General features: G+C 43.4%; 1 protein-coding gene across 1 annotated transcript; it reads left to right on the top strand.

The window, feature by feature from the left end:
• The first annotated feature begins 34 nt into the window (after positions 1-34).
• CDCP1 (CUB domain containing protein 1) lies at positions 35-27,961 on the top strand. The gene is made up of 9 exons (XM_056338527.1): positions 35-169; positions 13,199-13,402; positions 14,714-15,070; positions 16,402-16,770; positions 20,296-20,523; positions 21,202-21,582; positions 22,068-22,433; positions 23,747-23,828; positions 25,020-27,961. Exons 1-9 carry the CDS (start codon positions 94-96, stop codon positions 25,456-25,458), a joined length of 2,502 nt encoding a protein of 833 aa, XP_056194502.1. The 5' UTR covers positions 35-93; the 3' UTR covers positions 25,459-27,961.

Genomic DNA, 27,961 nt, shown 5'->3' with positions numbered 1-27,961 from the left:
CGGCCCGCCCCGCCAGGTGCCAGGTGGAGCAGGAAGCGGCGGCGGCGCCGGAGGGGACCCGCGCCCGCCTCGGCGCCGGGCCCATGCAGGGAGATGGCGGCGGGCCGGGCGCTGGCCGCGCTGCTGGCCGCGCTGCTGGCCGCCTCGGCGCAGCTCCTGCGGCGGGAAGGTAGGGCCGGGCCGGGCCGGCGCCCCTCAGCGCGGCGGGGCTGCCCGGGCAGGGGCCCGCCCGGCGGGAGGCGGGTGGCTCCGCGCTCGTCTCCGTGCGCTGCGGCTGCCGGGGCGGCATCGGGTGCTGAGAGTGTGTGTGTGGGAGCGGGCTAGGACCGCGCCTGTAGCGTTCGGCGGTGCCGGTGCGTCGCGGCAGCCGCAGCCCCCCGCGGGGAGCGTGAGCGGCCGCCTTTCTCCAGTGCCGGCGGGGGGGGCGAGCCCGGGCATTGCGGGTGCGGGGGTCCGCGTCGGCCCGGGGCGAGGGCTCAGGGCGTCGGTGGCGGGGCCCTCGGGGCGGGGGGCGGCCTTGCCGGGCCGCGCTGCTCGGGCCCCGCGGGCAGAGGGCGTGGGGGCACCGCGTCTCAGCACCTCTCGTTGGAACATCCCTCTTTCTTCGTGAAATAAGTGCTAGCAGGGCAAATGATTTGACCTTTACGTTCTGGCTTACTGGAGAACTGGTTGTGCAGGTAACTTGGGAGCCGGAGCAGGTGGGAGCTCTGTGTCTTGAAATTCCTGGACGCTTGATGCAATCCCATGTGTATAACCCGTGAATAATTTCCTTAAATCCTGTCTGTGACCCCAAGAGAATGCCAGTTATGAACACAGAGACAGTCTGTGGGATTTTCCTCAATTTCCAAAGCTGCTTGATTGCAAAAAATGCTCATCCTCAAATCTAAACAGTCCATTGTATAGCTATTGGTCCTGTTAAAGACTCTTAAAGTATGTCTTCTTCTATAGAAAGTAACTGCTGAGTTATTTGCAGTGACTGTGAATAACCTAAAGACTCTGATATGAAATTAATGCCTTTTTAACGTAGCTCTGTTACCTTTAACTGTACTGGTTGTGCAGATCTGTGGCTTAGGGCTATTATTATAAACAATGAAACCTAAATGTTGACTGTGAAATTGGATAGCACTGAGATTTAAGTTTCACGCTGCGTAGTCTTTTACATAAAATATTTGTATTTCATGTATTGCCTCTGAGTGAATGAATAACAGCTATTTGCCTCTATAAGGCTCCTCAAAGGAAAGAAATAATGTTATACTGTGGTTAATTGTGTGGTGTTTTCAAAAAACTCAAACTTTTAAAAGCTTAGATGGATCAGTGCTAGGAGAGGAGCTAGACTTTCCAAAAGTCTTGTATTGTTGAAGTAGCGAATTAAAAAAATCTTCAGTTGCATCTTTTTGCATACATAGGTCTAGACCTTCGTGGAGAGATGCAGCAGCCTATTCACACATTAGTCCTCACCCTCTGGTCAAACTGTGTTATCAAAATCCCCTTTCACCCTCCAATCTTCTTGATGCCTTATGTTAAATTTCTTGGGCTTCTTTTAAGGCACAGTAGAGTTCTTTTTGAGCCACTGTCTTTGTTTTTTTTTCCTATTGTCATCATCTGCTCCTGCATCTTCTTTAAAAATATCTCTTGCTTCTTGCTTAAAACATCCAAACAAACTGTGCATTCACATTGGCATTTAAAAAATACTTTATACCCTCTTTATGCAAAGTTGGGCCCACACCAGTAGTTGGTTGGGTGTAGCAGTGAGCAGGACAGCAGCTGTGTGGTGGCTGTGGGTGCAGGTGGTGACCCTGGAGAGCTGAGCAAGTCTCCTTTGCGTGTGATTGTAACAACTCCTGTCGGGAAGATGACAAAACCAAATCAGATGGGAAGGAGCAGGAAGTGGAAGGATGATGGTGAGTCTGATGAGGAATGTCTCACTTGTCCTGTGCAAACCTTCCCTGCAAACAAGATGTCTGCATGGTCTGGGGCTTGCTTAGCTTAATCTAGAGGAACTGGGGGGAGCAAGCTTTGTGGTTACTCTGTAAAACAAGGTTAGTAATGGTGAAGTTGCCCAAAATACCACTGGTAGACCCAGTTGTTTGGTGCCACTGATGGTAGTCCCTCTTCCTACCTCTTCCAGTCCCTTCTTTTCCAACTGCATGCTTCTGTCTGCTTGTCCTGCACAAGCACCACTGCTCCTGGGTCCAGGTCCTCAGTCATCCTGTCAAACTCACTAACTCAGTGCCTTCTGCTTCTTTGTGGGCCCCCAGCTCTGTCCCCCCCTCAAGAGGTGGCTCAGTCTCAGCTGCGTTAGTGGCACTGGTTGGCAGGCTGAAGGTTGTGATGGCGTAAGTGGGACAGGAGGAGGGAATGGTGCCTTCCCAAGTTTGCTGGCAGATCTTGTATACCTGGTATGTCCTTCATCCCAGTGGGAGCTGCTTTTGTTATTGCACAACTGAAACTGTAATGTTTCCCTGAGCAAAAGTTTGTCCTGAAAGCTCAGAATAGTTCAGGTTGATTTCTTTCCCCAGCACCCCAATGCAGTCGGTTATTTTTTGGGAGTTCCCTTGCCCTGGTGCTGACGTTGCTGCTCGCACTGCTGCTGCTGCATTTTGGCTGCAAGTTGCAGCTGTCTCCCCCTCAGCGAGGCCAGGTTCAGGCTGGGCATGCAGAACCACGCGCAAGGTGGGTATGAGGCACGTGTGCCTCTTCTCAGGGACTGGTGATGCTCTGGTGGGAAGGCTACAAACCTTGGTGTGCCTGTCTCTAAATCTGTTTCTTGTCATCCTTGATGAAGTGCTTCCTTCTCTTGCTCTCTCTCCCCACCCTTTCCCAGCAGGTACACTGTTATGGTGGTGTTCTTACTGTCTTGTAGGAATGTGTAGATCAGGCGTGGCTGGTCACATTGTCTTCAGAGGAGCTTGTGTTTTTTTTCAGATGCAACTTTATACGTAGCGTAAATTATCAAGTGTCACAATGGTTAACTTAAAGGTGGAAAACGACAGAAAAGTATTTGGTTCGATAGTTTTTGCATAGGTGTGGGAGCATGAACATAGTACTGCGTATCTGACCTTTGAAAATGTCTTTTCCAACTAAAACATGTTTCTTTGAAGCACTAATAATGCAGCTAATCAGACTTTTATGATGTCTATGAAATGTAAACAAATATTTCAGATTTAAAGTACCCTTATGTGATAAAATCTGCATATGTATTTTGGGCTTTGTCTTTAAAATGTCGTTACAAGAAGTGAATTTGCAGATAATGCCATGTTGTTTCTTGCTCTACCCTCCAGTTAACTTTTTCTTGGCAACTGACTGATTTGAATCATGCATCAGTCTTGACATGTAAAGCTGCTTCTCTTAATAAAGTAAAAAAACCCCAAGCTGTTAGCAAGGTCTTTCTGCTGTTCTGACTATATAAATAACTGGCCTGTTTGTGCTGCTCTGGAAGTCAGTGGAAGCTGGATTATTTCCATTCTGAATTGCTCTTTGCTCGCTCCATCGAGACCTCTCCTTTTAAGACCACAACTATTGTGCCTGAATAGTTGGTTGTACTTTTTTCTTTTTTCTTTTTTTTTTTTTTTTTTTTTTCCTTGCATTGTGCCATTATCAGTCCGGAGTACTTAATTTTTACTTAGAAGTGGCCCAGGAGAGAAGAAACGTGGTACAATGGACCAGCTCCTGAGCCTGGCTCCTTAGGGAGCTGGCAAGAGTCTTTTGTGCCTGGGGTTGTTGTTTGATGAGCTGTGGTGGCTTATCAGCAAAAAAAATAATTAAGGGAGAGCAGGCTGAAAGGGATTATTTTTTAGCATTGGCTTAAGGCGTGGGCTGAAAGGACTGGTGAGGGGAGAAATAGGGTGGAAGGGTTGGGGGCTGCTGAAGCTTGTGTTCAGAGTACTACCCATGGACCTATGGCACAGAGGAAATTACTCGTTAGCTAGAAAATTGCCCTACTCTCATTTTTATTCTGACTTGTGTGCATTGTCTTGCTACACTGTAACAGGATTCTCTAGACAGAAATCAGGGCTTGCTTTATGAAGTAAGGGAAGAACCTTTCACCTACCTGATATCAGGTATCCTTTGGGTCAGTTGTGTTCAGGCTTGTTAATTACTTAAAAGAATTAATCTTATGTATAGATGATGTTGAAATAGAAAAGAGCTTTGAGAAACAGAAATAGAAAAAATAGAAATAGAAAGGAGCTTTGAAAAAAACCTACTGAAAATAAGTTTTGACTTCTTGAAATACATAGCAGCATTATTTTCACAAGTATTGCTGGGGCTTGGTTTATTAGTATAGCCCTTATCATCCAGCTTAATTGATACTTATACATGTGTATGTGTTTAATAAACTTTGGAATCCCCATCTGCCAAAACCTTAGTCTTAGGTAGAGGCTGAACAACTTTGCACTTAGTTCATTCCAGAAATACTTCACGTTAGAAACAGCATGCTGGGAGCAAAGTCAAGATGCTTTTGGCTTTACCTGTGTTGACTGCTACAGCTACGGGTGACAGGGACAGGGTGTGCTTGCAAATTAGTGTACAATAATAGCTGATTAACTCTTTTCCATCTTCAGCAGTTTCTCTGTATTGATTAGATTTTAATTTGCTTTTTGTAATTGCTGATGGCAAAACATGATCTTCTTTGGGTCCTGGGCAGTGACAGACGAATGCAACCTGAGAGCAGTGGATGTTCCCCGGGGTGGTACCTCTTTGTGTTGTGGTTGGTGCGGGGCTGCTGGGTTGTTGCTGGGGCTGTGCAGTAGGGAAGCTGGGTGTTGCTCACTGCTGTTCCACTGTTTCTTACTGCAGCGAGGTTCTCCTGCTGTCTTCTGGGTGCTCCTTTGAGCTTTCCCTGTGGTTGCTTTCTGGCCTTGGTTTCCATGTGAGAGCTCCTAAAAAGGCTCAGCTGCAGCAAAGCATGTGTTAGGCTGGAGGATATGGGGAAAATGGGCCTTGAACACCAGTTTTGATCTAACAGGGCTCTTTTTGGGTAAACCTCTATCCTCTTCCTTTGATTTTCTTAAGTGTCTTTTAAAATCTTTTTACAATTCTACATCTTTTAATAACTTCTATAATTTATAAACCTTTGCCCAGGTGGTGGAAAGACTAAATATGTTACCTTAACAAAGCACTCCCAGAGTTTCTGGGACATTAGCTGTCTTGCTGATGCTGCTCAGGTACCCATGTCAAACCTCAGCTGTGGGGTGGACAACACACCCACTGCAGCACGGGTTGATTTGTTGGAGCCAAACCATGAACCAGTTCCTGTAGAGCACCTGATGACTTTTGGTGCTCTCTTGATAGGATTCAGCTAATAAAGCCTGGTCACCATCCCTCAACTCAAAAACTCTGATCTGATGGAGGTGTGACAGATTTGCCTTGTTCAACATCTGCTTGTGCCACCAGGGCATGAAGGAAAGGATGTGGCGTGGGTTGTGCTGTGCTTAGTAAAACTGTTGACTGCTGGCTGTTATGTCAGAGCAAAATCTTTGTTTCTGTTTTAGCTGGTGACAGAGGCGAGGGTTTGCTGCCTGTAGCTGAACCTGCCTAGCCTAGGTAGCCTAGTGTAGGTAGTATTGATGGGACCTCCTGGAAGACTTCAGGAAGAGCCAGCTGAAGAATCATGCCATAATGTCTAATGGATGTGCATTCTGTGTGTGTTAGTAAGGTCTAGTCTGCTTCTAAGTGCCCAGGCTGCCAGCACTGGGGGAAAACTGGGACTTTTTTTTTTTTGGTGGGTTTTTCAACCTATCCCCTGTAATGGGGGGAAAAGTCTCACCCTTGCCTGTTCCATTGAACACTTTCGACAGCCATCCTCAGGGGTGCCATGGGACAGCCTGCTTCGAGCTGTGCCTTTTGATTTCTTGGGGAACAAAGTGAGCGTTTTTACTCACTGTCAGAGCAAACTCATTTGGAAAGGTGTGATCATGCCGGCATTTTGGAGTTGGCCCTGGCTTTGGTGGAGCTGAGAGATTAGTGTACAGAGACTGCAAACTGTGGAGGTGAAAAGGGATGATCTCAAGTTTCTTAGAAGTGAGAGACGAGTTGACAACAGAATGTTTGGCATGGGAGGGACCCTTGATTGTGAAATGCACTTTTTCCACCTTCATTCACCAGAGCCAAGACCAAAGAGCTGCTCAGACATGCTCCGAGATGCTGTCCTCTCACTGGCTTACATCAAGGTAGGGATAAACTGTGCAAGCAAACACCCCTTTGATCAAGGGAGGCTCCTCCAGCGACTTGTGTGGTGCCTTAGTGTTCCTTGTGGCAGTGCAACATTTTCTTGTCAACATGTGCAGACCCATGTGTTGTACATTCTGTATGTTGCATGCGAGCTGGTGGTCAGCTTGCAGACAGTGTTCTCTGAGCTCTGCATCTCACTTCTACAGAAGGAACAAAACTTAATTTCTGTAAAATAATAATAAAGAAAAGGCAGCTCAGAGTCAACATTCTCCTTTCTGTAATTAAAGCTAAGCTTGCCAAATCCCAAAGTGGTTTCCCCCCCCCACTTTTGGTGAAAAAAGCTTCTTTTCAAAATTTCTTTTATACATTGTCTTAATTGTTTTCCAAAAAGGTTCTAGAGAAAAAGATGGAAGTACTGAAATTTATTATTACTACTTTTTTTTTTTTTTAAGCTGAAGGTACTTCAGCTTAGTTATTCCTGTTAGGAATTACAAATTAATGAATTAACAAGCCTTGAGTGAGCAACCTTGTTGGCATGGGGTACTGACAGACCTTCTCTGGTGAGTTGTGCTTGGGATGGCTTGTAACATCACTACCCCAGAAGCATCCACCCTTCCTGATGATGTGGATGAGGAGAATGGGATGTGCAACATCTTGCCTGCTTTGCGTCCCCATCTTAGATACTAGTTTAAACAATCAGTGAAGATTAGGGAGTTGTACTGTGGTGGCTGAGGAATGGATACTCTTCCACAGGTGCCCTCCCCTGAGCTGTGGATGGTTACCCTGGCATAATAGTCATTGGCAGCATCTATCTGTAAGTGTTTACAAGCTTTGCAGGTTTTAAGCTTTAATTTTCTGGGTGATACTCTGAATGCAATCCTTTCACAAAATATGAACATCATATCCCAAGCAAGCATGGCATTGAAAGACTAGTTGAAACATAAGGGGATCATGGAGCAATGTGGAGAGTAGTTAGTTTATATTTTAAATGTAAACAGAAAACCTGTTTGCTTTATGAAAAGGATTTCGGCAGCTTGCAGCAAGCAGCGTTGTAATTTGTGATTGTGCTCATGATTTCTGCTGCTCACAGTGCCATTTAGTAGGTGAGAAGAGTAGAAGTGGTGTATGGGTCCCTGACTAAGCTTGCTGAGGGCTTGAAGAATGTGAAGGCAATTACCTGGATGGGCACTGAGGGTGGAACTGGAGGAGTGGATGATGCTTGGGCAATTGAGTGCTGTAGTTACTGTGGAGTGGAACTTAAGTTGACAAAAATTCAATAAGGCAGGTACAAAACATTGTAATTGGCAAAGAGGGAGACTTTTAAATGTTTTTTGACCTGTTGTTGCCAAACTTGATGCAACTGTGCAGTGAATTGTGTTGGAGGTGATGTGGCAATGGATGATCAGGTGCAGCTGTTGGCGCATCTCTTAGTTGAGCCATTGAGGTGTTAGCTCAGGATGTGTGAGCTGGAACCTATGATCCCCATCACGCAGGAGACAGCCTTGAGGTCCACTTGCTAGATGAAGGAGGCTTTGGATGGATTCCTGTGAACGTGTCCTGCCAATGCTACTGTCTTCTGCACCAAGGCTGTCTGTTAGATCAGGGTGATGAGTTGGTATGGCTTGAAACTGAAATCATTCAGCTTATGGCCAGGTTACTGTGTTATTGAGTCGTACCCCTTGCTCCCACCGCCTTGCTGTAACCCTTGCAGTAGACTGTCGTGGAAAAACCTCAGCAGGCTACGAGCATGCCTGTGGGCCAGCATCCCTGCAGGGGCTCAGAAGAAGCAGTGAGCTTTCCAGGAGAGCCTACTGAGCCGTAGAGACAAACAGTCCAGCAGTGCTATCCCTGTCCCAAGGCAGTGGCACAAACTGCTGCGGTGGACAAGCCTGTTCTTTGGAGAGGTGTGTTGGTTGTGTGGGTTCATATCCCCCTCAGGCAGAACAGGGGTTTGGATCCAGGTATTTCATATCCGGAGTGAGCATTGCTGCTACTCGCCTTCTGCAGCCTCTCATCGCCTCCAGCTGCCACCGGCTCGTGAATAGTGTCTGAGTCAGCACCATCCAACTGGTTTTTGTTAAAATTGGCTGTGTGGAATGAGCCCATGATTTAACTGCAGTGAGCAAACCGACAGCTATTGTATATTATTTTGGGATAAATTAACATCTGAGATTTTTTGTTGGTGGTGGTGGTGGCTTTCGTGGGCTTTGGTTTCTTGTTTTTCTGGAGGTTTTTTGATTGTTTTAATCCATCCAGCAAAGTCACATACAACAATCCATAGACCCTTATGGATAAATTGCTGCAATAAAATGCAGTCCTCTAGCCAAAGCTATCTGGACTCTGGTCTAACTCCCGCTTTGTTTAGCAAGGCACTGTACGTAGCCATAAAAATTTCTGTCCTGCCAAGTCTTTTCCTTCCATGTATGTACATATGCTCTTGGTGAATGTCACTGGCTCTACTACTCTCTAGCTGTCTTCTACATCGCACCCCCCTCTTGTACAGGAAAAATATCCTTTTGACATTTATATAGACATACTAAAAATTCTAGATTAGTGTCAGATGCAACCACAGTGGATAAATTTAGGCTAAATTCTATGGAGTAATCTGACACTATGCAGTTTGTTTCTAACTCAAGTTGGAGACCTCTGAGCAATGAAATTTATGAAAAGTTTGGAAAAGTCATACTGTTGAGAAAAAGCTAGCCAAGGTGTGTTCGCATAGAGAGAAGCTTTACTCTAGTGGTAAAGGGATGCTGTGATGAGACAACTGTTCTGAAGGCACAGCCTTAGATGAGAATGAGCAGTAGTGAAATCCAGTTGCAGCAGGGAAGATGCAGATTGAGATTAGGACAGTTGAAGAAATAGCCAAGGGAGGCTGCAAAACTGTGATTGCTTAGAGGAAAAAAAATTGAGGTCAGATCAGATGTCTGCGTCAGCCTGTGAACCAGCTCAGGACTTCAGGCTTTATCTCTGACAACTTCTAGTCCAGCGATTTCATTTTTGTGTAGACAGAGACCAAATCCAGCTTGGCAATGCTTCCTCTCGTTGGTTTGGATATCCTGTGTGTCATTCCTGTGCAGAGTTAACGAGGCGTGGAAAATCATTCTTTACAAGAAACATGTACAGTTACTGGTAATCCTAATAAAAAGGTATGCAGTGGGAATCATAGACAAAGACATCTAGTGTGAGTCATGAAGAGATTCATGTTTATAAAAGCTCTGCAATAAAGGTGCTTTTAAAGTAGTCTGTATTGCGCTGCATGTGTGGGGCTATAGTTTAGGGGGTTTAGGCATTTAGGGTTGGTTTTTTTTTAGTGGTTTGGGGATCACTGGGTATACTTTCTGCACCATTCTTTTTTTCTATTTTTCCTATGAAAATGAGGTTTGGTAGTCTAATGTAGCTTAGCACATCCCTACCAGCTGGCTGCTGTTGACATTACAGGATTATGTTCTTATTTCTGGCCAAAATTATTATCTGTGGAGTATCATCTTAGCAAGCTGTTTGGTTATGCATTAATTTAGCTTGGTGTGTCTGTATTTGTGTGGGTTTCTAGCAGACAGTTTTGCTGGGCCTAGCCGAGTAAAGATCTGCGTCCTTGTTGCCTGCTAGGACGTTGTTGATAGTTGGTATGTTGATCATTACAGCACTTCTGCGATTTTGGGCAGGTCGTGTTTTGGAAAGCTGAGGCATGGGCCATGTCCATGCTGGAAAGTGATACTGAACTAACAAGGATTTGATCTTGCAGGGAGATCTGATGAATGGCTACGTGGTCATGAAGTCTGGAAGAAGGGTGTATGTGTGCAAAAAAAACCTGTGCAGAAGTCAGGTCTTTTCAAGGGCTGGGGAAGATGATGCTTTGTTTTGACCCTTGTAGGAAATCTTTGCTTACTTCAAAACACCATTCAAATTGTAGAAATATTTTATTCCTTGGTTTCAGCTCAGGGCATGTATCGGTTTTGTTTTAAAGCTAGTCATGTGCTTAAGGTTATGCTTAAACTTAATCATCGTGACTAAAAATGATCTTAGAGCTGTGTGTGACCATTTGGTGCAGAAGCGTTGGCTGTTTGTGGCCCAGGTGCATTTCTCCATCCTGCCAGGCTGGTTGTATGGCTGTGCTGTCCTGAAAAGAAACAGTGATAACTGTTTGACCAGAAAGTGAGGAACAGACTTCTTAGTAAAACGTAAAAACTGTAGATGAGTATGACAATTACCATATGCAAGAAAGAAGTCTCTTTTGTCCATAGTTGTTATTTATTGGTATTATGCTGTTAACGCTTCGTATCTGGGTGGCATAAACATCAGAGAAGTGATGACTATCACGGTCAAAGGGTATTTTGTGTGCTAAGCATGATAACTAAAAACCTCCAAAGAACCCCAAAAGTGTCCAGTGCTATGGAAAACAAAACTCTGGGCTGGGCTGGAAGTGCTTGTTTCACTTTCTCGTCTGAAAACTGCTTCCTCCCAAAGAGGGAGGAGGAGCAATCCTGGTTGCTGACTTTGCTTTACTTTTCCCCACCCTGCGCACTTTGTCCCTGCAATTGTCCCCTGCATGCTTGGAAGGTCATGGCACAAGCCAGTTTCCTAGCCTGGATGGTTGTTTGTTTGTTGGGTTGTTTTGTTGTTTCTGTTTTCTTCATGGTGAAAACCCAGATTGAAAACCTTTGCAAAAGCGTTTCTAAGGCAGGAACGCAGACGTCAGGTAGTGCCAGCCATTGGAAGAGGCATGGGAATTCAGTGTATGTTCTCGGGTCAGAGGACTGTCCTGTCACTTAAAAGATGTAGGAAACTTACTCGGTGATCAGGTTCTCACTAATGGTGTCTGAGGGTTGATGACTTGTTGTTACAAGTATGTGCAGAAATTTGGCCAGCCTCATGGTGTGAGGTTTTCTTTTAAAGCTTTTGATCCTGGAGGCAAATAGATAAGGCAGTTTCAAGGGCTTGCTAAATCTTTTGACTCTCAAGATTGTGTAGAAAAGGCAGAAAGGCTGGAAAAAGGCAACAACAAAACTCAAATAAAATCATGATGGGGTATCTCTTTGAGTACTCTATGCCCTACTCCCCTTAGAAGTGAGATTTTTAGATGTCTAGTGTTGGCGAACCTGGAGTTGCAGCGTTCCCAGAGGCTGGGAAGGACAATAGCCAGTGCTGACTGCTCAGTGCCCAGGGCTTTTGCAAAACATTGCAATGAAAGTCAGGCCTTGCAAGACAATGAGATTGCTGTAAAAATCTGGAGATTTGAACAGGGGGGTTTAAAAATAGGACAGGGAAGTGGAGTCATTAATGCAATATGCTTCTCTCTGTAGCTGGGGTGGCTGAAGCTGTGAGTTGGGTGGGTAGGTGGTCTGAGGGTCTCTGGTGTACTCATCTGCCATGAGAGGGCTCTGCTGATGAAGGGTTCCCACGGTGTGCTCGGCCCTGCTCCCCACAACCCTTAGCAGATGAGCCCCTGGGTCTCTGGGCTTGGGCCAGTGTACTTACACCATTGCAGCAGTCACTGGCCCGGGCCAGGCTGGCTGTCCAGGTGCTCAAGGGATGCTGTGCGGTTGGGCTGAGCCTGGGGCGCCATGCAGATGTGCGTTTCTGAGCCAGATGTTTTCCTATGTCTTCCTGGTGTGCTGCCTGGCAATGGGAATGGCTGCACGGGCTCTCCTGGGGTGCTGCACTGTTGGGTTTGCTAGGGTAAACCTCTCTTTATTGGGTTAATGAGCAACCTGGTGTACGGGCAGAGCTTTGTCATGCAGCTCTGCATGATGTCCCAGTGAAGGAAGAGACCTTTTTGAACATATCTTGGGGTACCCTTATTTCTAGATCTCTTGCATTTTTTTATATACGTTTCCACCCACCCCCACCCCGGTAAACATTAAAAGCACAGGTGCCGTGGACACTGTGATTGTGTCTTCCATACACTGAAATAAGGAAGGCAGAGTAGTAAAAACAAATAGCAGAAAACCTACGAGCTGACCTCTTCTCAGATTTTCACCTGGGGCTGGCATATGGTTGACTTCAATGCAGACTTTACTCTCTTCAGTCAGAGCTGGGCTTAATCTTTGCTAAGCATCAAATTAATGCTAATAACTTTTCTAGTCATCTTGAATGTCCAGTCAGTGCTTCTTGGTGTCTTACATTTTTGTGTATCTTTTTAGAAGACAGTTGGGTTTGGTCCATTTGTTGATAAACTGCTGCCCATGAAGTAAGATTATTCAACAAGCAGTTTATTCTTGGCTCCAGCGTTTCTTCTGAGAGGTGCTCTTGTGTTCAGTAGTGCTTGAGGATGGGTTGAAATCTGTGAAGGTTGCTGAGCTTTTTATGTGTTCCCCAAAAGCCAATGATGGCCGTATCGGGGTGGAGAGGAGGTATCTGAGCACACAGGGTCTGTCCTAGGCCACAGGTGCCTTCTGTGCTGCTGAGAGGCATTGCATGGATGTCCTGTACCTTCAGAGGATGAGTTGTAAAACGTGGGGAGGGTGGGAAAAGTCCGTGACCACATGTACAAGTGTTGGTATGTGCTTTTGGTATCCCCAGAATGCCTCCTCTGGTCTCAGTAATTGTTGAGGCATACCCAGAGGGTCTTGTTACCATCGCCTGCAATTAAAGTTGAGGCTTACTTGATTGTGTGGCAGCTGCATAAACCTGAATTATCGTGACTTCATGGGTGCCTTCAGAAATGAAGCAAGCTGTATGGTGGGCATAACAGACTGCAAACCAAAATCAGGGCAACAAAAACTTGAATGGAATAGCTGAGCTACTTTAAAATTGTGAAATAAATAACAGTGGTGAAGGTAAACTGGAGCAGAACTGGTCCTACACAAATTCATGTATGCCTGCCTCTGGGCACATGCAGCAAGTGGATTTCTGTGTCGTCTGTGCTGTACTGGAAGAACCAAGAGACTTCTGAGAATGTGGATGCAAATATTTCTTCTGACAATGTGGCATCTGTGGGGATGTGTGGAATGCCTGGTGATACTTGTGTGTGCTAGTAACAAAACACCTCTTTTTTTGTTGTGTTTTTTTTTTTTTTCTCTCTTAGCTTCCTTTATGATCTCTCTTCATGCAGCGGACAATGTCACAGTTATGATTAAACTGAGACACAGTATTTCACCAAGCTGTCAAATTAATGTTAAAAATGTCACCAGATCTGAACTCTGGATAAAGCCTGGGGAGAGCACGACTTTTACCTTCACTTGTAGTACTCCAGAGAAGTATTTCATCATGGAAATTCAGAAAAATATTGGTAAGATAAAGCGTTTTAATTTTTCTCCCAGTGGTAATTTTCCTCTGATAAAACTATGTGCCGTCTTTTCCAGTTACTATACTAAGGTATCCCCTGTAACCTTGGGTAAGAGGAAACCTTGAATTACTGAAACTATGTAAGTTGAAGTGGTCTGTATTATGGCTGGCAGAATTAACGTTAACTAGGCTGTTTTGGAAACAGTTAAATAATTGTTGCATCATATTCCTTGCTGCCTTCCCTTTTCCTGCAGTTTATAAATGCATCAGAGAATCTTTTTTCCTTTCAAAAGTCTCTGAGCACTAATAATGCTGTATGACCCACATTATTCGTTGATCAGCTTGATTGTGTCTATAAGAGCAACAGAAGCATTGAAAGCATGCATGTGGTTCCTTATATTTAATGAACAGTACTGAAGTTCAGTAAATGCTGAAGTTCAGAAGAAAATTTGCAAGTGTAACTAAAGCTTCATTTGCTTTGAATGTTATCCCTGGTGTATGTTAATGTTAATGGTGTGAACATGTGCTACTTCTCAACAAGATCCCAAACTTAATAGGGTATTCAGTCTTTGGTAACGTCTTCATGGGGTGGTGTTCAAGGACAATTCTCTTTGCATTTTGGCATTTTATTAATTTGATTCATGCAATATTTCATTATGTATTTGTAAGATGCCCTTGTGATATTTCTTCTTTTAAGTTGAAGCCTAGATGTAGATTAAAGTGTGCTCATTTTTAATGTCCAGCTAGAAATACCAGTAGTTTAGATTTGTCAGAGAATCCTTTTCTAAGTTCTCCCCAGAGTTGTGCAGCAGCAGTTGTTGTCATTCATCACTTCTGCAAAATCTGGGGCCCAGATTGTTCGTCAAGGCACCAGGGAAATGAAGATACAGTTCATGGCAAGGAGTGGAAAATTTAAAGATTAATGACTTGCCAGGAGTTCTGCAAATGAGATGGGATGAAGTTGGCTCCCTAGATCCATGATATCCAGCTCCCCTAACATTGCATTTCTCACTTTTGCCCCTTCAGCGCTCTACCCTGTTCACTAAATACCTTCTGAATTCTTCAACAAACAAGGCGGGTAGAGACAATCAATTTTGTTAATCAGCCTGATGAAAGCAGGTTTATCCCGTCTATGGTTTAGGAGTCCTGTTTGCAGACAGCATGTGACCGTGTTATAGGAGTGTCTTTTAATGCTTGTAGAAGAGAAGTGCAACCTAAAAATGGTGAAAATAGCAATGAAGGGGAAAGTGTCAAATTCCTCGTTTACTTGAATGCTTGCCAGAATGTGTCATGGCTGTTCTGTCTCTGCATTTAGACTGTGTGTCAGGCCCATGTCCATTTGGAGATGTTCATCTGTACCCACTGGGGCTACCTCGTCTTAACAGGACTTTCACCTGGGATGTGAAGGCAAGTACAAAGGCTGGACTTGAACTGAAATTTTCTACCCCATGGCTAAGACAGATTGAACCAGGAGAGACGTGCCCAGATTTTGTTAGCTACAACATCAACAGCTGTATTGATACAGCCAAGGTCAACATTGGCACCTTCTGCAGGAATGGGTCAGTGTCTCGCGTCAAGCTGCTGGGAGGAGTTGTCCTGTCTTTGCACCTCCCGTGGAACTCACCTCTCACCACCTCAGGCTTCAACATAGCTAACAGGGCTTCCATAAAACGTAAGTATGGAGTAGTGTTTCCTCACCTGTAATCAGCTCGTGCAGATTGCAGCAGAATTATTTAAACCTTTCTTGTCAGGTAACCTCCTAGTTGTGGTGCTGCTATCCCTAACTCACTTCCACTTCATCTTTCCAAAAGCTATTGTTGCATGGTTTTTAGTTTGGTAGCTGGTGCTCTTCTGGGGTCAAAATATCTTAGTTTGTTTGGTTAATAATTATGAAAACTGCTGCATTGCTGGTTTTGGTGCACAATACTTATTTTCAATCTCTTTAAATTTCCTAAAACTTAAACATACCTGCTCTGTTGTTTTTGTGGTTTTGGCTAGGTGAGACTAGATAGCGTAATTAGAATGAGCCAAGAGAGTTATTTGCTGGTTGCAGTGTGTAGTTGGGTTTGTTTATTTTAAAATAAAGCTTCCTTAACTTCTGGAGCCTCAAATTAGTCCCTCTTTTTCATGAGAGGAAGATGGGAAAAGGTGAAGTAGTGCCTGAAAGGCTTAAATACTGCTTAAATACAGCTGTTTCAACCTGTAACATAAAATGTTGTGTAATCATCTTAAAATACCTGGAATATTATATAGCAATCAGTGGGTTACTTTGTGATATCATGACAAACCTTTTTTTGGGAGATGCTCTTGCTCTATACTTTAATTCTGCAGTTATTGCTGTCAGTTTTAAAAGGAACCTGCTCCAGGTTCAAGTTTCTAGAATACAAGTTTTTAACTCCTGGCACTCCTTGCAGTTGCATATCATCGCTGGAGTCCTAGAGCAGGACCATAATCTCTGTGTACCCAGCTTCATGCTGTCAAAGCGTCATCCAAACATAAAGTGTCTTACATGGCCTCCATGGTTTGCATTTGTGCTTTATCATGCATATTTGAGGCTCTTTGCTGGCATGCTTTTGTTAGATCTGGGGGGGGGGGGGGGGCAGAGCTCCTTGCTGGTATAAAAGCTCACATCTTTTGTTTCCCAAAACCCAGGGAAGCAGAAGTAGTTGTCAGGTGCATGTTTGCTCTTGCAAAACCAGGAGCAAGAACTAGGATCTTTCACTTCCAAACGATAAAGGCTTGTCTGTCCACATACTTGAAATGTGAACCCACTAAACTGAAAATGCTGCATTAATATGTCCCTTACCTTATCTGTAATTGAAGAAAAAATCATCAGCTTGAGTATATGTTTTAATCTGGAGAGTTTGTAATACCTCACCTGTAGCTGAAGTGGATGGCCTCACTGACAAAATGAAAATACTCAGCTGCTGGGGTGCTAGATATGCCAGTGTGCCTTCATTAATTGGAATGTCTTTTGTATTTTTTTTTCCACTCCTGTTTTAGGGTTGTGCATTATTGAATCCATTTTGAAGGGGGAGTCTTCAGTCACCCTGATGTCCCCAAACTACCCACTGGGCTTTCCAGAAGATGAGCTCATGACGTGGCAGTTTGTGATTCCTTCCAACATGAGAGCAAGCGTATTTTTCCACAACTACAGCCTCTCAAACTGTGAAAGGAAAGAAGAGAGGGTGGAGTACTACATCCCTGGCTCCCTCAGCAACCCAGAGGTGTTCAAACTGAGTGACAGCCAGCCCGCCAATATCGCTGGCAGCTTCAATCTGTCCCTGCAGGGCTGTGATCAGGATGCCCAGAACCCAGGCATCCTCCGCTTGCTCTTCCAAGTTGTCGTTCAGCACCCACAGGTTGATGAGAGTAAGTACCTGCCTTCCCCTTCCATTGCTTTTTCTTATGAACATCTGGGCTGAGCACCACAGGGAAAATACTGAGGGTTTTGTGATGTTCCTTGAACTTTAGTTTAAGGAGGTGGGTTGCCAGACAATGCTGCGGCCTGTTTTACTGCCCTGGGTACCACCAAGCCACCATTACGGCAAGGTGAGCAGTGATGCTGAAACTTAAAATTTGGGGTGGAGTTTAAAACTCCATTGCAGATTTTACACTGTAGCTTGTAAACGGTGATTCCTTTCCTTTTCCAGTACCTGCATCGTGTAATTGAAAAATTCCTTTAACAACTGCCATATCAGGTCTTGCACATTATATAAACAAAGCTAAGCACCAGCTTGCTTTTCCTTGTCACTGTGTTCCCTCTGGGGGCCCAGTCCAGCTATTGGACAAGGACCATAACTGCTTGATTGGAATTGTCACATGTTGCTGCCTGCTCTCCAGTACAGGAATTTAATCCAAGCTTATTGGGACACTATGATTATTAAAATGTGAGCCTAGGTTTCTGCTCTCTACATAAGCAGTCACATTTAGCAAGGTAAAACCAGCTGTCGTGGTAGGTGGCAAGATCCATGGCATGAACTGGTGAAATGAGATACGTAAAATTGTTTCCATACTACTAATGGCATCAATATGCATCTTTCCTTCCTTTCTTTCTTCCTCTGAGTTTTTTTTTTTTTGCTTCCTAGAGAAGTCTGAGCACAATCTAGTGTGAAGAAGTCACACTAGATAAGTAGTTGTCAGTAAGATACTCCACTAATAATATTCCCTACATGTTTGGATGTTCTTTAGGTTTCTTGCTGCTTGTTGCTACACTAAGGAAATTATTCTTTTACTGTTTCCTTGCCCAAAGTCCAGACTGGCTTAATACAATGACTTGTAATACTAGAGCATTTATCTAAAAACAAATAAAAGGCCTGGTTAGGTGATGAGCTATGAAGTTAGTGATTTATCCTCTGGCTTCTAAGCTGTGACCTCAGTTCATGGTGGAGATTAATAATCAAGGTGCCCTCACTGCAGAGGGAGCAGGTGGAGGAAAGTCCACACTCTGGACTACCACTGCATCAGGAGCTACAGAGGCTTTCTAAGTAATTTTAGAGAGAATAAAGTTTGAATGCCCTGTACCATGAAGTCACGTATCCAGGAACAGTCTGAAGCATCTCACCACTTTAATCCTCACTTCTTTGTCTGTCTAGCCTGTCTCCAATCAGGAACAGCAAATCCTCCTGAAATTGTTAACAAAATCATGTTTGCTTACATTTATTGTGTTGTATCTTGGAAGCCAGACAGAGTGATAACGTTGTATTCAACTCATCAGCTTCATCTCTCTTCTACTTTAGAAAGCAAAAAAGGATTTTAATGTATTCATGGCCAGTAAATGAGATGATAATCACAAAAAAAAAAAGTACAAAAAACAGGTTGTCATTTATTGAATGAAATGCAAGTAAAGAACCACTTGGATTTGAGAGACAACAGTGGTTTCTCTAGGGATTTTATTAGGATTTCATGAGTGATCTTATACATATAAGTTCATCAAAGATTCAAATTCAGCCCTCAGGATGGTATTGAAACTTTTATTTAAATTAAAAAAAAAAAAAAAGCCATCTGCAGTGTGCAAATTAAACATGGCTCTTACTAAAATTTTATTGGTATTTGCATATTCTCAAAGCTTCCCAAACATGTGGGTATTCCACAGCTGTCTGTGTTGCTTATCATTAAATAAGGGGGAAATACAGCTCTTCCCACTTGAAATAACTTCTTGATCTAACCCTCTCTATGTTTAGCTGCTCCAAGAAAAAACATTCTGAAGAATGGCTAACCTTGCAGTACGAATCCTAGGTTCTGTGCTTGATTGTGGCAATGATGGAGATTTCCATCTGACCTCTTGCCTTTTTATGTGTCTGATTTCCCACATTGGAGAAAGCTGTTTTATTCACCTTTTGTTTATGACTTTGAGGTCCACAGCTAAAACCAGAAAATGAAGAGTAATAACAGTGTATGTGTGTATGTATATTTTTTAAAAAATCTGTCCTTTATAGAATAGTAGAATCACAGAATGGTTTGGGTAGGAAGAGGCTTAAAGATCATCTAGTTCCAACCCCACTGCCATGGACAGGCACATTTTCTGCCAGATCAGTTTGCTTGCTTTGACATCAGAGACATGTGCCTTGTTAACAGCATTAGGATGCTGTGTTGATCCAAATCTATCTTTCCACATGATAGTTAATCTTTGAACTAGGCTGTAGTGCATAATTTTGGATTTTTTCCTCTTTCCTTATCCTTCCCCCTTGCAGCCGTTCCAAGTATTTGCACCTGCCATTAGCTTATGTGGGAGGTGTTTGTCATCCCTTCTTACCTCCATTGTTCCAGCGTGCTGTCACTGCCAAACAGTATGTGATGGAAGACAGGGCCTTGAAGCCAGTTCATCGGGGAAACCCGGCAATAAATCATAACTCTTTCTCCTTATGTATGTCTGGGTTTTACATATTGTGTAGGAGTTGCTTTTATGGAGCATGCCTGGAGACTCATGGAAGTAGGTCTCATAAGGGGTTGTGATTTTTCAGTTAGACTGGAGTAGATGTTTCTGTCGGTCATCTAGGCTATCAAACTCACAGAAATGGCTGTGGTTGGTAGGAACCACTGGAGATCATAAAGTCCAGCCACTTGCTCCAGCAGGGTCAGCTAGCACAGGTTGCCCAGGACCATGTCCACTGGGTTTTGAGTATCTCCAAAGGCCTCTGGGTAGTCTGTTCCATTGTTGACCAACCTTGCTTTGTTGTTGTTAATGTTTAAGAAAGATTTTCTGTATTTCCGTTTGTGCCTCTCGCCCTGTCACTGGGCATCATCAAGAAGAGTCTGGCACATATCATTTACACACACGTGCATACATCCCCCTATGCCACCCAGCTCACTTGTTCCTTTCTCCTATTAGAGATGCTCTCATCCCATTAGAAGTGTCTCTGTGGCTTCTTGCTGGCCTTACCCCAATACGTCGGGGTCTGTCTTGTACTGGGGAGCCCAAAACTTGACCCAGCATTTGCAGATGTCTCACCAGTGCTTTAGCAGAGGGCGAGATTTGCCTTGCTCAACCTGCTGTCGATGCTTTTTCTGATCAACTGTTGTGTGATCAGTAGAACTGACTTTAAAAGAAATACCAGAAACTTCTTGGAGAAAACAAATCTAACATAGTTGGCTGAGCTCCTTACATTGTAGCCTAACCTGTTTAAAAGGAGCTAGCATATGTGTTATCCTGTTACAGCTGGAAAATGGTAGGGAAATGGAGTTTGTGTATGGAAGGGCTCAACCCTGTAAATTAGGAGTGATGTGATATACTGCCTGAGTTCATATTACACTGATGGAAAGAAGTACATAATGTTTTACCTGACACAGAAACAGCTGATGTGGCTGCTCATCTAATGGGATGAGAGGAGACAGAGTAAGTTTTGCCTCACACCGTGCTGCTTGCTAGTAATTGTTCTGGGATGTTTTTTGTTGCAGATGTCACCCATCTGGTCGACCTGAGCAAGGAGTGGAATATGACTGTAACGATACACTTTGAAGGGTGGCCCACCCACATCCCGCTCATGTCTGAATCCATGTGCTTGATCTGTAAAGATCCTCGCACCTGTGACCGTGTCTTGACTTTAGTGTCTGGTGCTGTCTACAAGATCTCCTTTCTCTGCAAGGACTTGTCCCGTCTGAGGATCACAGCTGAAAAAGGCATAAGTATGACAAAAGTGGTTTAATGTTGTTTCCTAGGGAATGCTTTTGCATGCTTTTCCCCAGGAGTCAGCCAAACCTTCTTTCTCGCTTGGAGTTTAAATAGAGTGTGGGTGGAAACCAGGTGTTGGCCTGCTGAGAGATGGGTACAATGAATCTGGAGATGGCCTTGTTGAACCCCGTAGCTATTCCTATGAGGCACATAAGAATCTTCTCACTGAAAACTGCAAAATATGGAAATGGAGCAGGAGAGCCATAAATCTGCCCATGAAAATGCAGGACCAAGGTTGCCATCAGGAGTGCGTCATGTGCCACTTGCATATACACTTGGTGTAGGGTTTTCCCAAATGCTTTCAACTAACAGTAGAGAAACAGTTTTAAAATATGTATCTGGACCTTGACTAGCCTGCAACAGTGTCCCAGTCAGCAAGGGATATAGCAAAAGCAATATGCTGAGTGAAGGATTTTTAATATGTTTGTATCTGTTGGTTTCTTCGGTGTCCTGCACCCTTTTAAGGAAAGCTCTGTAAATACAAATGATATATGTTTGGTTACATGTGGTTACTAAGAGAGGATATTTTCTCAGGTAGATGCTTATCTGGGTCTGTAACACAAAACTGACAGTACTGTGTGTGCGTGTACTCCGGTACACAGGAAAATCCGGACTTGTTTCTGTGATTGCAGGCTGCTTCGATTTTCGGTGGTGTCAGAGGAAGATCTATTCCCTTTCGGTGCCCAAGGCTATTACCCAATTGCCAATTCGCCTGCATAAGTTTATTTGGAAGCTCTTGGCTCCTGATTTGATCAACACAGAAATTACGTCTCCGTCCTTGAAACTTCAGCAACACGTCCCAGAGCAGAGGTGCAACACGAGCTACAGTTACAGCATTGTTAGTGCCACCCCAGAGATGGAGTTGAATGTTGGTGTGTTCTGTCCTGGTGGATCCATTAAAAAGATTCAGATGAGAAATAATATTACCATAGCCTTAAAAACATTTGGTAAAGGATTCCTTAATGAGTCAAACCATCAGGATCTGAAAATGTCTTTTGTGCCACATATTAAAGGTAAAACATACTATATTGTTGTACGGTGTTGGATGTCTCAATACGCTTATTAGAGCGCTTGCGGATAAATAGAAATAAGAGTTCAATTTTTTAGAGTCTAGTCCCAGAGCCACTGCTGGGAGCAATCTTTGTCTGAATCAGGGTCATGGTTTATTCCTGGAAGAAGGAAGGAACTTTGTACTCCAGGTGGTGCATAGTTGGCTGTGGGAAATTCTGCAGATATATCTGTGCTAATTGTGATAATTATTGATGTGGGAGGGGACAACAGGCGAGTTGTATTGCTGATACTGAGATGCAATTGACTGTAGAAATTTGCTGGTCACAAGTATAGTAGATGCTTTTTTGTTATGGAGAAGAAAGACCAGATAATTTTTCATGCTGAAAGAGCAAGCTTGGCGGGGGGGAACCAACAAAAAAACCCCCACAACAAACCAGGAAGTATCAAAGCCAAGTTTTCATTCCTTTATTCTTTTCCTTTACTGCAGATGAGTGCACTTTCACTGTGAGTCCAGATCCAAAAGCTAAAGTTTACTTGCAGACTCCCAACTGGCCTTATGGTCTGCGTCCTTATGTCTCCATATCCTGGTATGTCATTGTGCCCAATAAGCAAGTTGCTCGCCTCGGGTTCTCCAGGGACCGCATGGGTGTCACCTGTGAGACAGGCCGTGCCTATGTCAACATAAAGGAGGAAACACTGGGGGCAGAGGAGACTGTGCGCCGTGAGGATGAGCTTCTGCCCCAGCCCCGAAATATGTATCACAACTTCTGGGTAAACGTCTCCAACTGTAAACCTGTGGATAAGACGCAACTGACCTTGCAGTTCTGGGTAGCCTTTGCTGACAAGCAGATAGGTGAGTCCTGTGAGGTTGTGGTGGTTTGCTTTCCCTTGGAGGAACAGTCATGGGTGCTGGCCCTCCTTGCGTGGGGGGGTTATGAGAGCCCTGCCTTTGGAAATACCTGTTCCTCAAAAACCTCTGAGAGTTACAGCTGGGTACCTCTAGAAGCTGGGGAGGAAGGAGGGGTTTTAATGTGGTGGTAGGGTTTTTGTGGGATTTTAGGGGGTTTTTTGGTTGGGGTTTTTTTTTTTCCTTTTTTTTTTTTGACACGGGATTGCAGTACTTGAGGGGAGGAAGACTAGATTTTATTTTTTTAAATTTAATTTAGCTTTTTTAATTGGAAAAAAATACAGCCAGCATGTAGAAGATCAAGTGATGTTTTTCCCTCCCAAGTTCACAAACCTGGTAAATGACTTGGGATTTGATTATGCAAACTTACTCATCCAGGTAGTAGTTCAGTTAGTCTCAGTGTTCACACAAACAAAAAAATAATTTCTGGGGCAGATCTGACCATTTAGTGGAGAGCGTTCTGACTATTGACGGCAAAATCTGCATTCTTGTTGTCCTTCACCTCCCTGAAACATAGTTTACAAGAAAAACAAAAACAAAAACAAAACCCAACAACAACAAAAACAGCGAGGGGGAAACATTTTGGGGTGGGCTTTGCTTATGTAAATTTGCTTCAAATTTGCACTGCCTCTTCACTTCTGGGAGACTTCTGTCTGTCAAGGTATTGGCTACACGAGCTAGAACTAAACCAGTACACATTTCTATTTTTTCCTCTTTTTTTTTCTTTTTTTGTAATGTATGCTTTTAAAACACGCAGCATTTTCCTTTGCTTATGCATGGACTTTCCTAATCAATTTTATGACTCCTAGAAACATGCAGGTCAACACAAATTGTTTATTTCAGAGGAAAGGATGGTATTGAGGAGAAGTTGGTGAAACGTCACCGCTTCCTCTGTTGAATCCCTCTCTGTCTCTTTCTACACTTTCTTCTCTTCCCTGCCTATTCAGCCAGAGGCATATGAGATGCTGCAGGTAAGTTCAGCCACACATGAGCTGTATTGAACCCTTGGAGGTGGGGTGGGTTGGTTGTGTTTCTTGGTTGCGCTCCACTGCTAGCAGCAGGAGTTTGTCATTGCTTGGCCTTCAATCTCTTGGAAATGGCTTGTGTTGCCTTGTGGTGAGTGTGGCTCGGAAACTCCTGCCATGCAGGCAGCCGATATGCTTAGAAGCTTTTAAAGAGGTTCAAACCCAGACAACTTTTAGCAGAAAGCTGGATGTTTTCTCTCTTGCTCAATGTCCTTGTGCCTTTTCTGTTTGCAGACCTAGGAGTGATACTTGCTGTGGTGGCTGGGGCTGGAGTTCTCACAGCTATTGGACTGACTGTGTGCTGTGTTAAGAAGAAGTAAGTTCATAATTTGGTGTGTGTAACTTAGCAGTTCAAGAAGGCATTTTGGGAAAGCTGCTGGGCCCTCTTGTTTCATGTGTTGGTATGGACGCCTTGAACAAGAGTCTGAAGCATGAGGTAGTCAATAGTGGAAGCGGTGTGACTCCAGGAATGCTGCTTTACTCTAAATTGACTGACTTTAAGAGTAGAGCAGCATTTCTGGAGTCACACTACTTCAACCTCTAGGGCATTGCCTGCCTTGGCCTTAGCGCAGGCTTCTGGCTGTACTGTTGGTTAGCTGTTGGTTGGACTTCACCAGCAATTCTTATGAAATGAAATAACAATGAATGTGGCTGCTGCACCTCTGACTCTAGACAAGACTTTGTTTAAACAAGCTGTAAACTCACCCAGATAGCCTAGGAGCTATCTTTCATCTGCACAACCTCCAGCAACTTCTGAAGTTTGCACATCAAGTGGGAGCATTTTTCTATGAGATAAGCCCTTGGGGAGAGAACTAGGTTGTGCTAAGCAAACATGCATAGTGTTACTCATGCAAGCAGAGTCTGAAGTCATCGATAGCTTGGGGTTTCTGATACATGTATGCTGGCAGGGTGATTGGGTTCTAAAACTGTAGGGTTTGAATAAAATTGTGCAATAGGAAGGCTAGAACAGTTATGAGCACACTACCACACAGGAAAGACTTTACAAATACAGGCTTAGAACTCTTCAGTTCAGCCTTTGGTCTTTCTATTTTGGGGACAGTTGCTGCAGAAGGTGCAACCAAGAAAAGTTCATTTGACTTTCATAGAGAACTCGCTATCTTACTTGTCTTCAGTAATGCTCAGTGTTGTTTTGTGAGGATCTAGTGGCCTCTAGGTCCTATTAATGTGCGTGGATGTTGGGTGTCTCGGTACACTGCACAGCCAGGACCCCCATGCTTGGGAGGCCATCGGAGTTAATCTTGCAAAATTCAGGGTCAGCAGAGCAGCAGTAGGTAACCAAATAGCATGAAGTTACTTTCTGCTCTGTTTAAAAAAACATGTCTAAACTCGAGTTATTTATCCTAAGATTGCAAGTAAAGCCTTCAGTCAGGGCAGACTGCCTGACACTGGGTGACTGGGATGGGTACACAGAAGCTGTCGTTACTGAGTTCAGATGCATCAGCCGTGTGTTCTTTCTGACCTGTTAACAATTTCAACTCTGTAACAGGAGGAAGAAAAGCCAGAATCCCATGGTGGGAGTGTATAATGCTAACGTGAATACTCAGGTGCCGGGAAAACAAGGCTTATTCACAAAAGGGAGGAAAAACAATGAGTCTCATGTCTATGCGGTTATTGATGATGCTATGGTCTATGGGCACTTGCTGAAGGAATCCAATGGCTCAGTCACTCCAGAAGTTGACGTGTACCGGCCTTTTGATGGACCCATTGGTAGCTTGCCACCTTCTCCACCTCCATTCTCCTTCCGAAAAGACATTAAATGCTCTTCTAACACCGAGGAATCTCCACCTCTGACGGACAGAGACCAGGACACTTACACGTTTGCTCATCAGAAATCAGAGGACAATGGAGATACAAGTGAAAAGAATAATGGAGATAGGAGTCAGTCCTTGCTGGAAAATAAGGAACAGGATGGTTTGGAGGAGTAATTTTATGCCAGGTATAGCAGTTTCCTGTGGAAATACAGGTGTAAGGACAGGGGTCTAGGAAAAAACCTGAAGAGTGTTATTTAAAAACATGTTTTGCTGTTGGTTTGTTTTGTGTGTGTGTTTTTAATTATTTTTTTTAAAACTTCAGCTGTTGATAGCTTTCAGTTTTAGATCGAACATCTAGCAAACTCAAAGCCGGTTGAGACACTCCAGGACTGCATGCGCTTCTGGTTCTGAAACAGGTGGCAAAGGTACACTCCTGCTTTTTATTATAATGACATCAGGAAAATTAATTCCTAACTGCCAGCTTAAAACTGTGGCAATTAGAGTGGGGAGAGCGTTTTGTGAGTGGAGGAAATACTGGACAGTAATTTGTTCCTGAGTGTTGGTTGGTGACTCTTGGAAGGCATAGGCTACGTCACCGTCTTGGGGCAGCTCCAGGTTGCACAGATGTCTAAGCAATCTGCTGATGTCTGAGCAAAGGAGGGGACACTGTAATTTCCACCACTTGCTGCTTGGAAATTCATTGTAATTGGCACGCTGGTGACTATGCAAGTGTAGTGAAAGACCAGTGTGAACGCTTGAGCTTGGGCTCTTCTAGTTCAGAAGTGAAGTATGGGTTTTCTCTCATTTCCAGCTGATTTTATCATACTTGGATAGCACTGTGTGAGCCTACACCAAAGATTGTGTTTTCTTTGCTTTTTTACAAAAACAGTTTCAGAAGTCTAAAACAATCTGGGCTTCTGTTCCAGATACCTGTAGCATTCACATTTTACGACACATCTTACGCTTTTGGCTCAAGTAAGAGTAAGAATTCAATAAAGAAATAATGATGTGGTCATACAGCTGTTTACTAATGCTTTTCACTTCACCTGTTAGTGATGCTCGGTTATTTAATCAGTGTTAAAAAGGGGTAAAGAAAACTGACTGTTTCCAGCAGGTGGTTTCTCTGCAATGCAAAGAATGAGAGTGAATCCATAAGGAAAGCCTAGATGTTTAAATATTTCTTTAATCAGCCTGAATACAACAACCATGTTGAAATGATGGTAGGGACAGCTCTTGATTTCTTGCTGGACTTGAACTTCAGTTGTCTGGCTGCCTTTGAAAGACACCTCTTGAAATCGGGTAAATAATAGGTCTCATTTTTAAGTGCTGTAGTTAGCATGCCCCTCGGTTTCTGTGCCTTTTAAAACTTGAGGGTCAGGTCTTTGTGCAGGGGACTACAGGTATATGAATAAAGCTGCCTTTTATATACAAACATCTGGTTTGTCCAGGTGTGCAGTTACTGAGGATGTTTGCAATTTTGTGTGCAGCATTAGGCTTGATGACTTGAGAAATTGTCTCCAAAGTCTTATCGTGACTGTTTCTTGCCTAGTGATACAGAGGTGCCATAAAACTTTTAAACAGTGTTGCATGCCATGATGTTAAAAATATAATAATGTCTAAAATTGAAATGTCTTTACTAAAAACTTTACTGTTTACATTAAAAATAATAATTGGATTTCTTCCTATGTTAACTATGCTGGCATTGTGAATTGACTATTTATTTGGTCAATTGTGTGTACTTAACAGTGTATACCATTATACTGCTTGGACCACTATAAGATTCAGTATAGTGACATATCTGACTCAGTCTTCTGTAGTATATGGCAAAACGTGCCAGCTAAAAGTGCCTTTTAATTTTTTCATGTATTTTCCTGCTTATGTTTATCAATTTTAATATAGAATTGTGCGTTCCTAGATCTCTGGCTAGGCACTGGAATCACATATTTCAATGTTTACTTGGGTCATTGTAATGTCATTTGAGAGCTTTAAAAGATTTTTTTTTTTTTGTTATTTTTTATGGTTTTTTTACAATACTGATAGCTGTTTCTCTCAGGTAACTGAATTGCCACAATACATTTTTATCAGATTAGTTTGGTTGTGGACTTGTCTGGTCAATGTTTCTTACTTATTGTTTATTGAAAAGGAATGAGAAATCTGTAACAGAAAGTCAAGGCTGTCTCATCCCTCTAGCTTGGTTTCTGCAATTGCTTAGATGAATTTTTTTAGCTCATGTTCCTGCTAAGTAACTAAAGAAAATGTAGTGGAAGTCAGGCTTTTGTGAACAACTTCTTGATCTTTGAAGGAAGATGATGATGCTTATTGACTGGTATTTTTATTTGTTAGAATAAATAACTTTTGGTATGGCAATATAAACCTTAGTTTACAGTTGTTTCCAGTCTAAGGTTGACTTTCACTGTGCTTATTTTGGTATGTTTAGACTAAGAGTTCAGGCACAAATTCCGGTTCACTTTTCATTAAGAGAAAGTTGTGACTTAATTTTTTTAAAAAGTAAATAAAATACAACAATGCTGGAGTAACTGGTGTATGTCTTCCTCATGTGTGTGTAAACTTAGCCTCGAGTATTTTGATGTCTTAGTGCTGGCAGCTACACCATCACCTTAGACAATAGAAATGGGTTTCTAGAGAATCTGGTTTGCTGGGACAATATACTGCCGAC

Source organism: Falco biarmicus, chromosome 4 (assembly GCF_023638135.1).
Source record: "Falco biarmicus isolate bFalBia1 chromosome 4, bFalBia1.pri, whole genome shotgun sequence".
NCBI classification, from domain to species: Eukaryota; Metazoa; Chordata; class Aves; order Falconiformes; family Falconidae; genus Falco; species Falco biarmicus.
This window is presented reverse-complemented; position numbering and strand designations above follow the sequence as displayed.

Bases quoted from the DNA above. Each gene is read 5' to 3' on its own strand.
- CDCP1 (XM_056338527.1), top strand. From the start codon at position 94: ATGGCGGCGGGCCGGGCGCTGGCCGCGCTGCTGGCCGCGCTGCTGGCC. The intron at 22,434-23,746 runs GTGAGTCCTGTG...TTCTGTTTGCAG, and splicing joins CTTTGCTGACAAGCAGATAG to ACCTAGGAGTGATACTTGCT. The intron at 23,829-25,019 runs GTAAGTTCATAA...ACTCTGTAACAG, and splicing joins GTGTGCTGTGTTAAGAAGAA to GAGGAAGAAAAGCCAGAATC.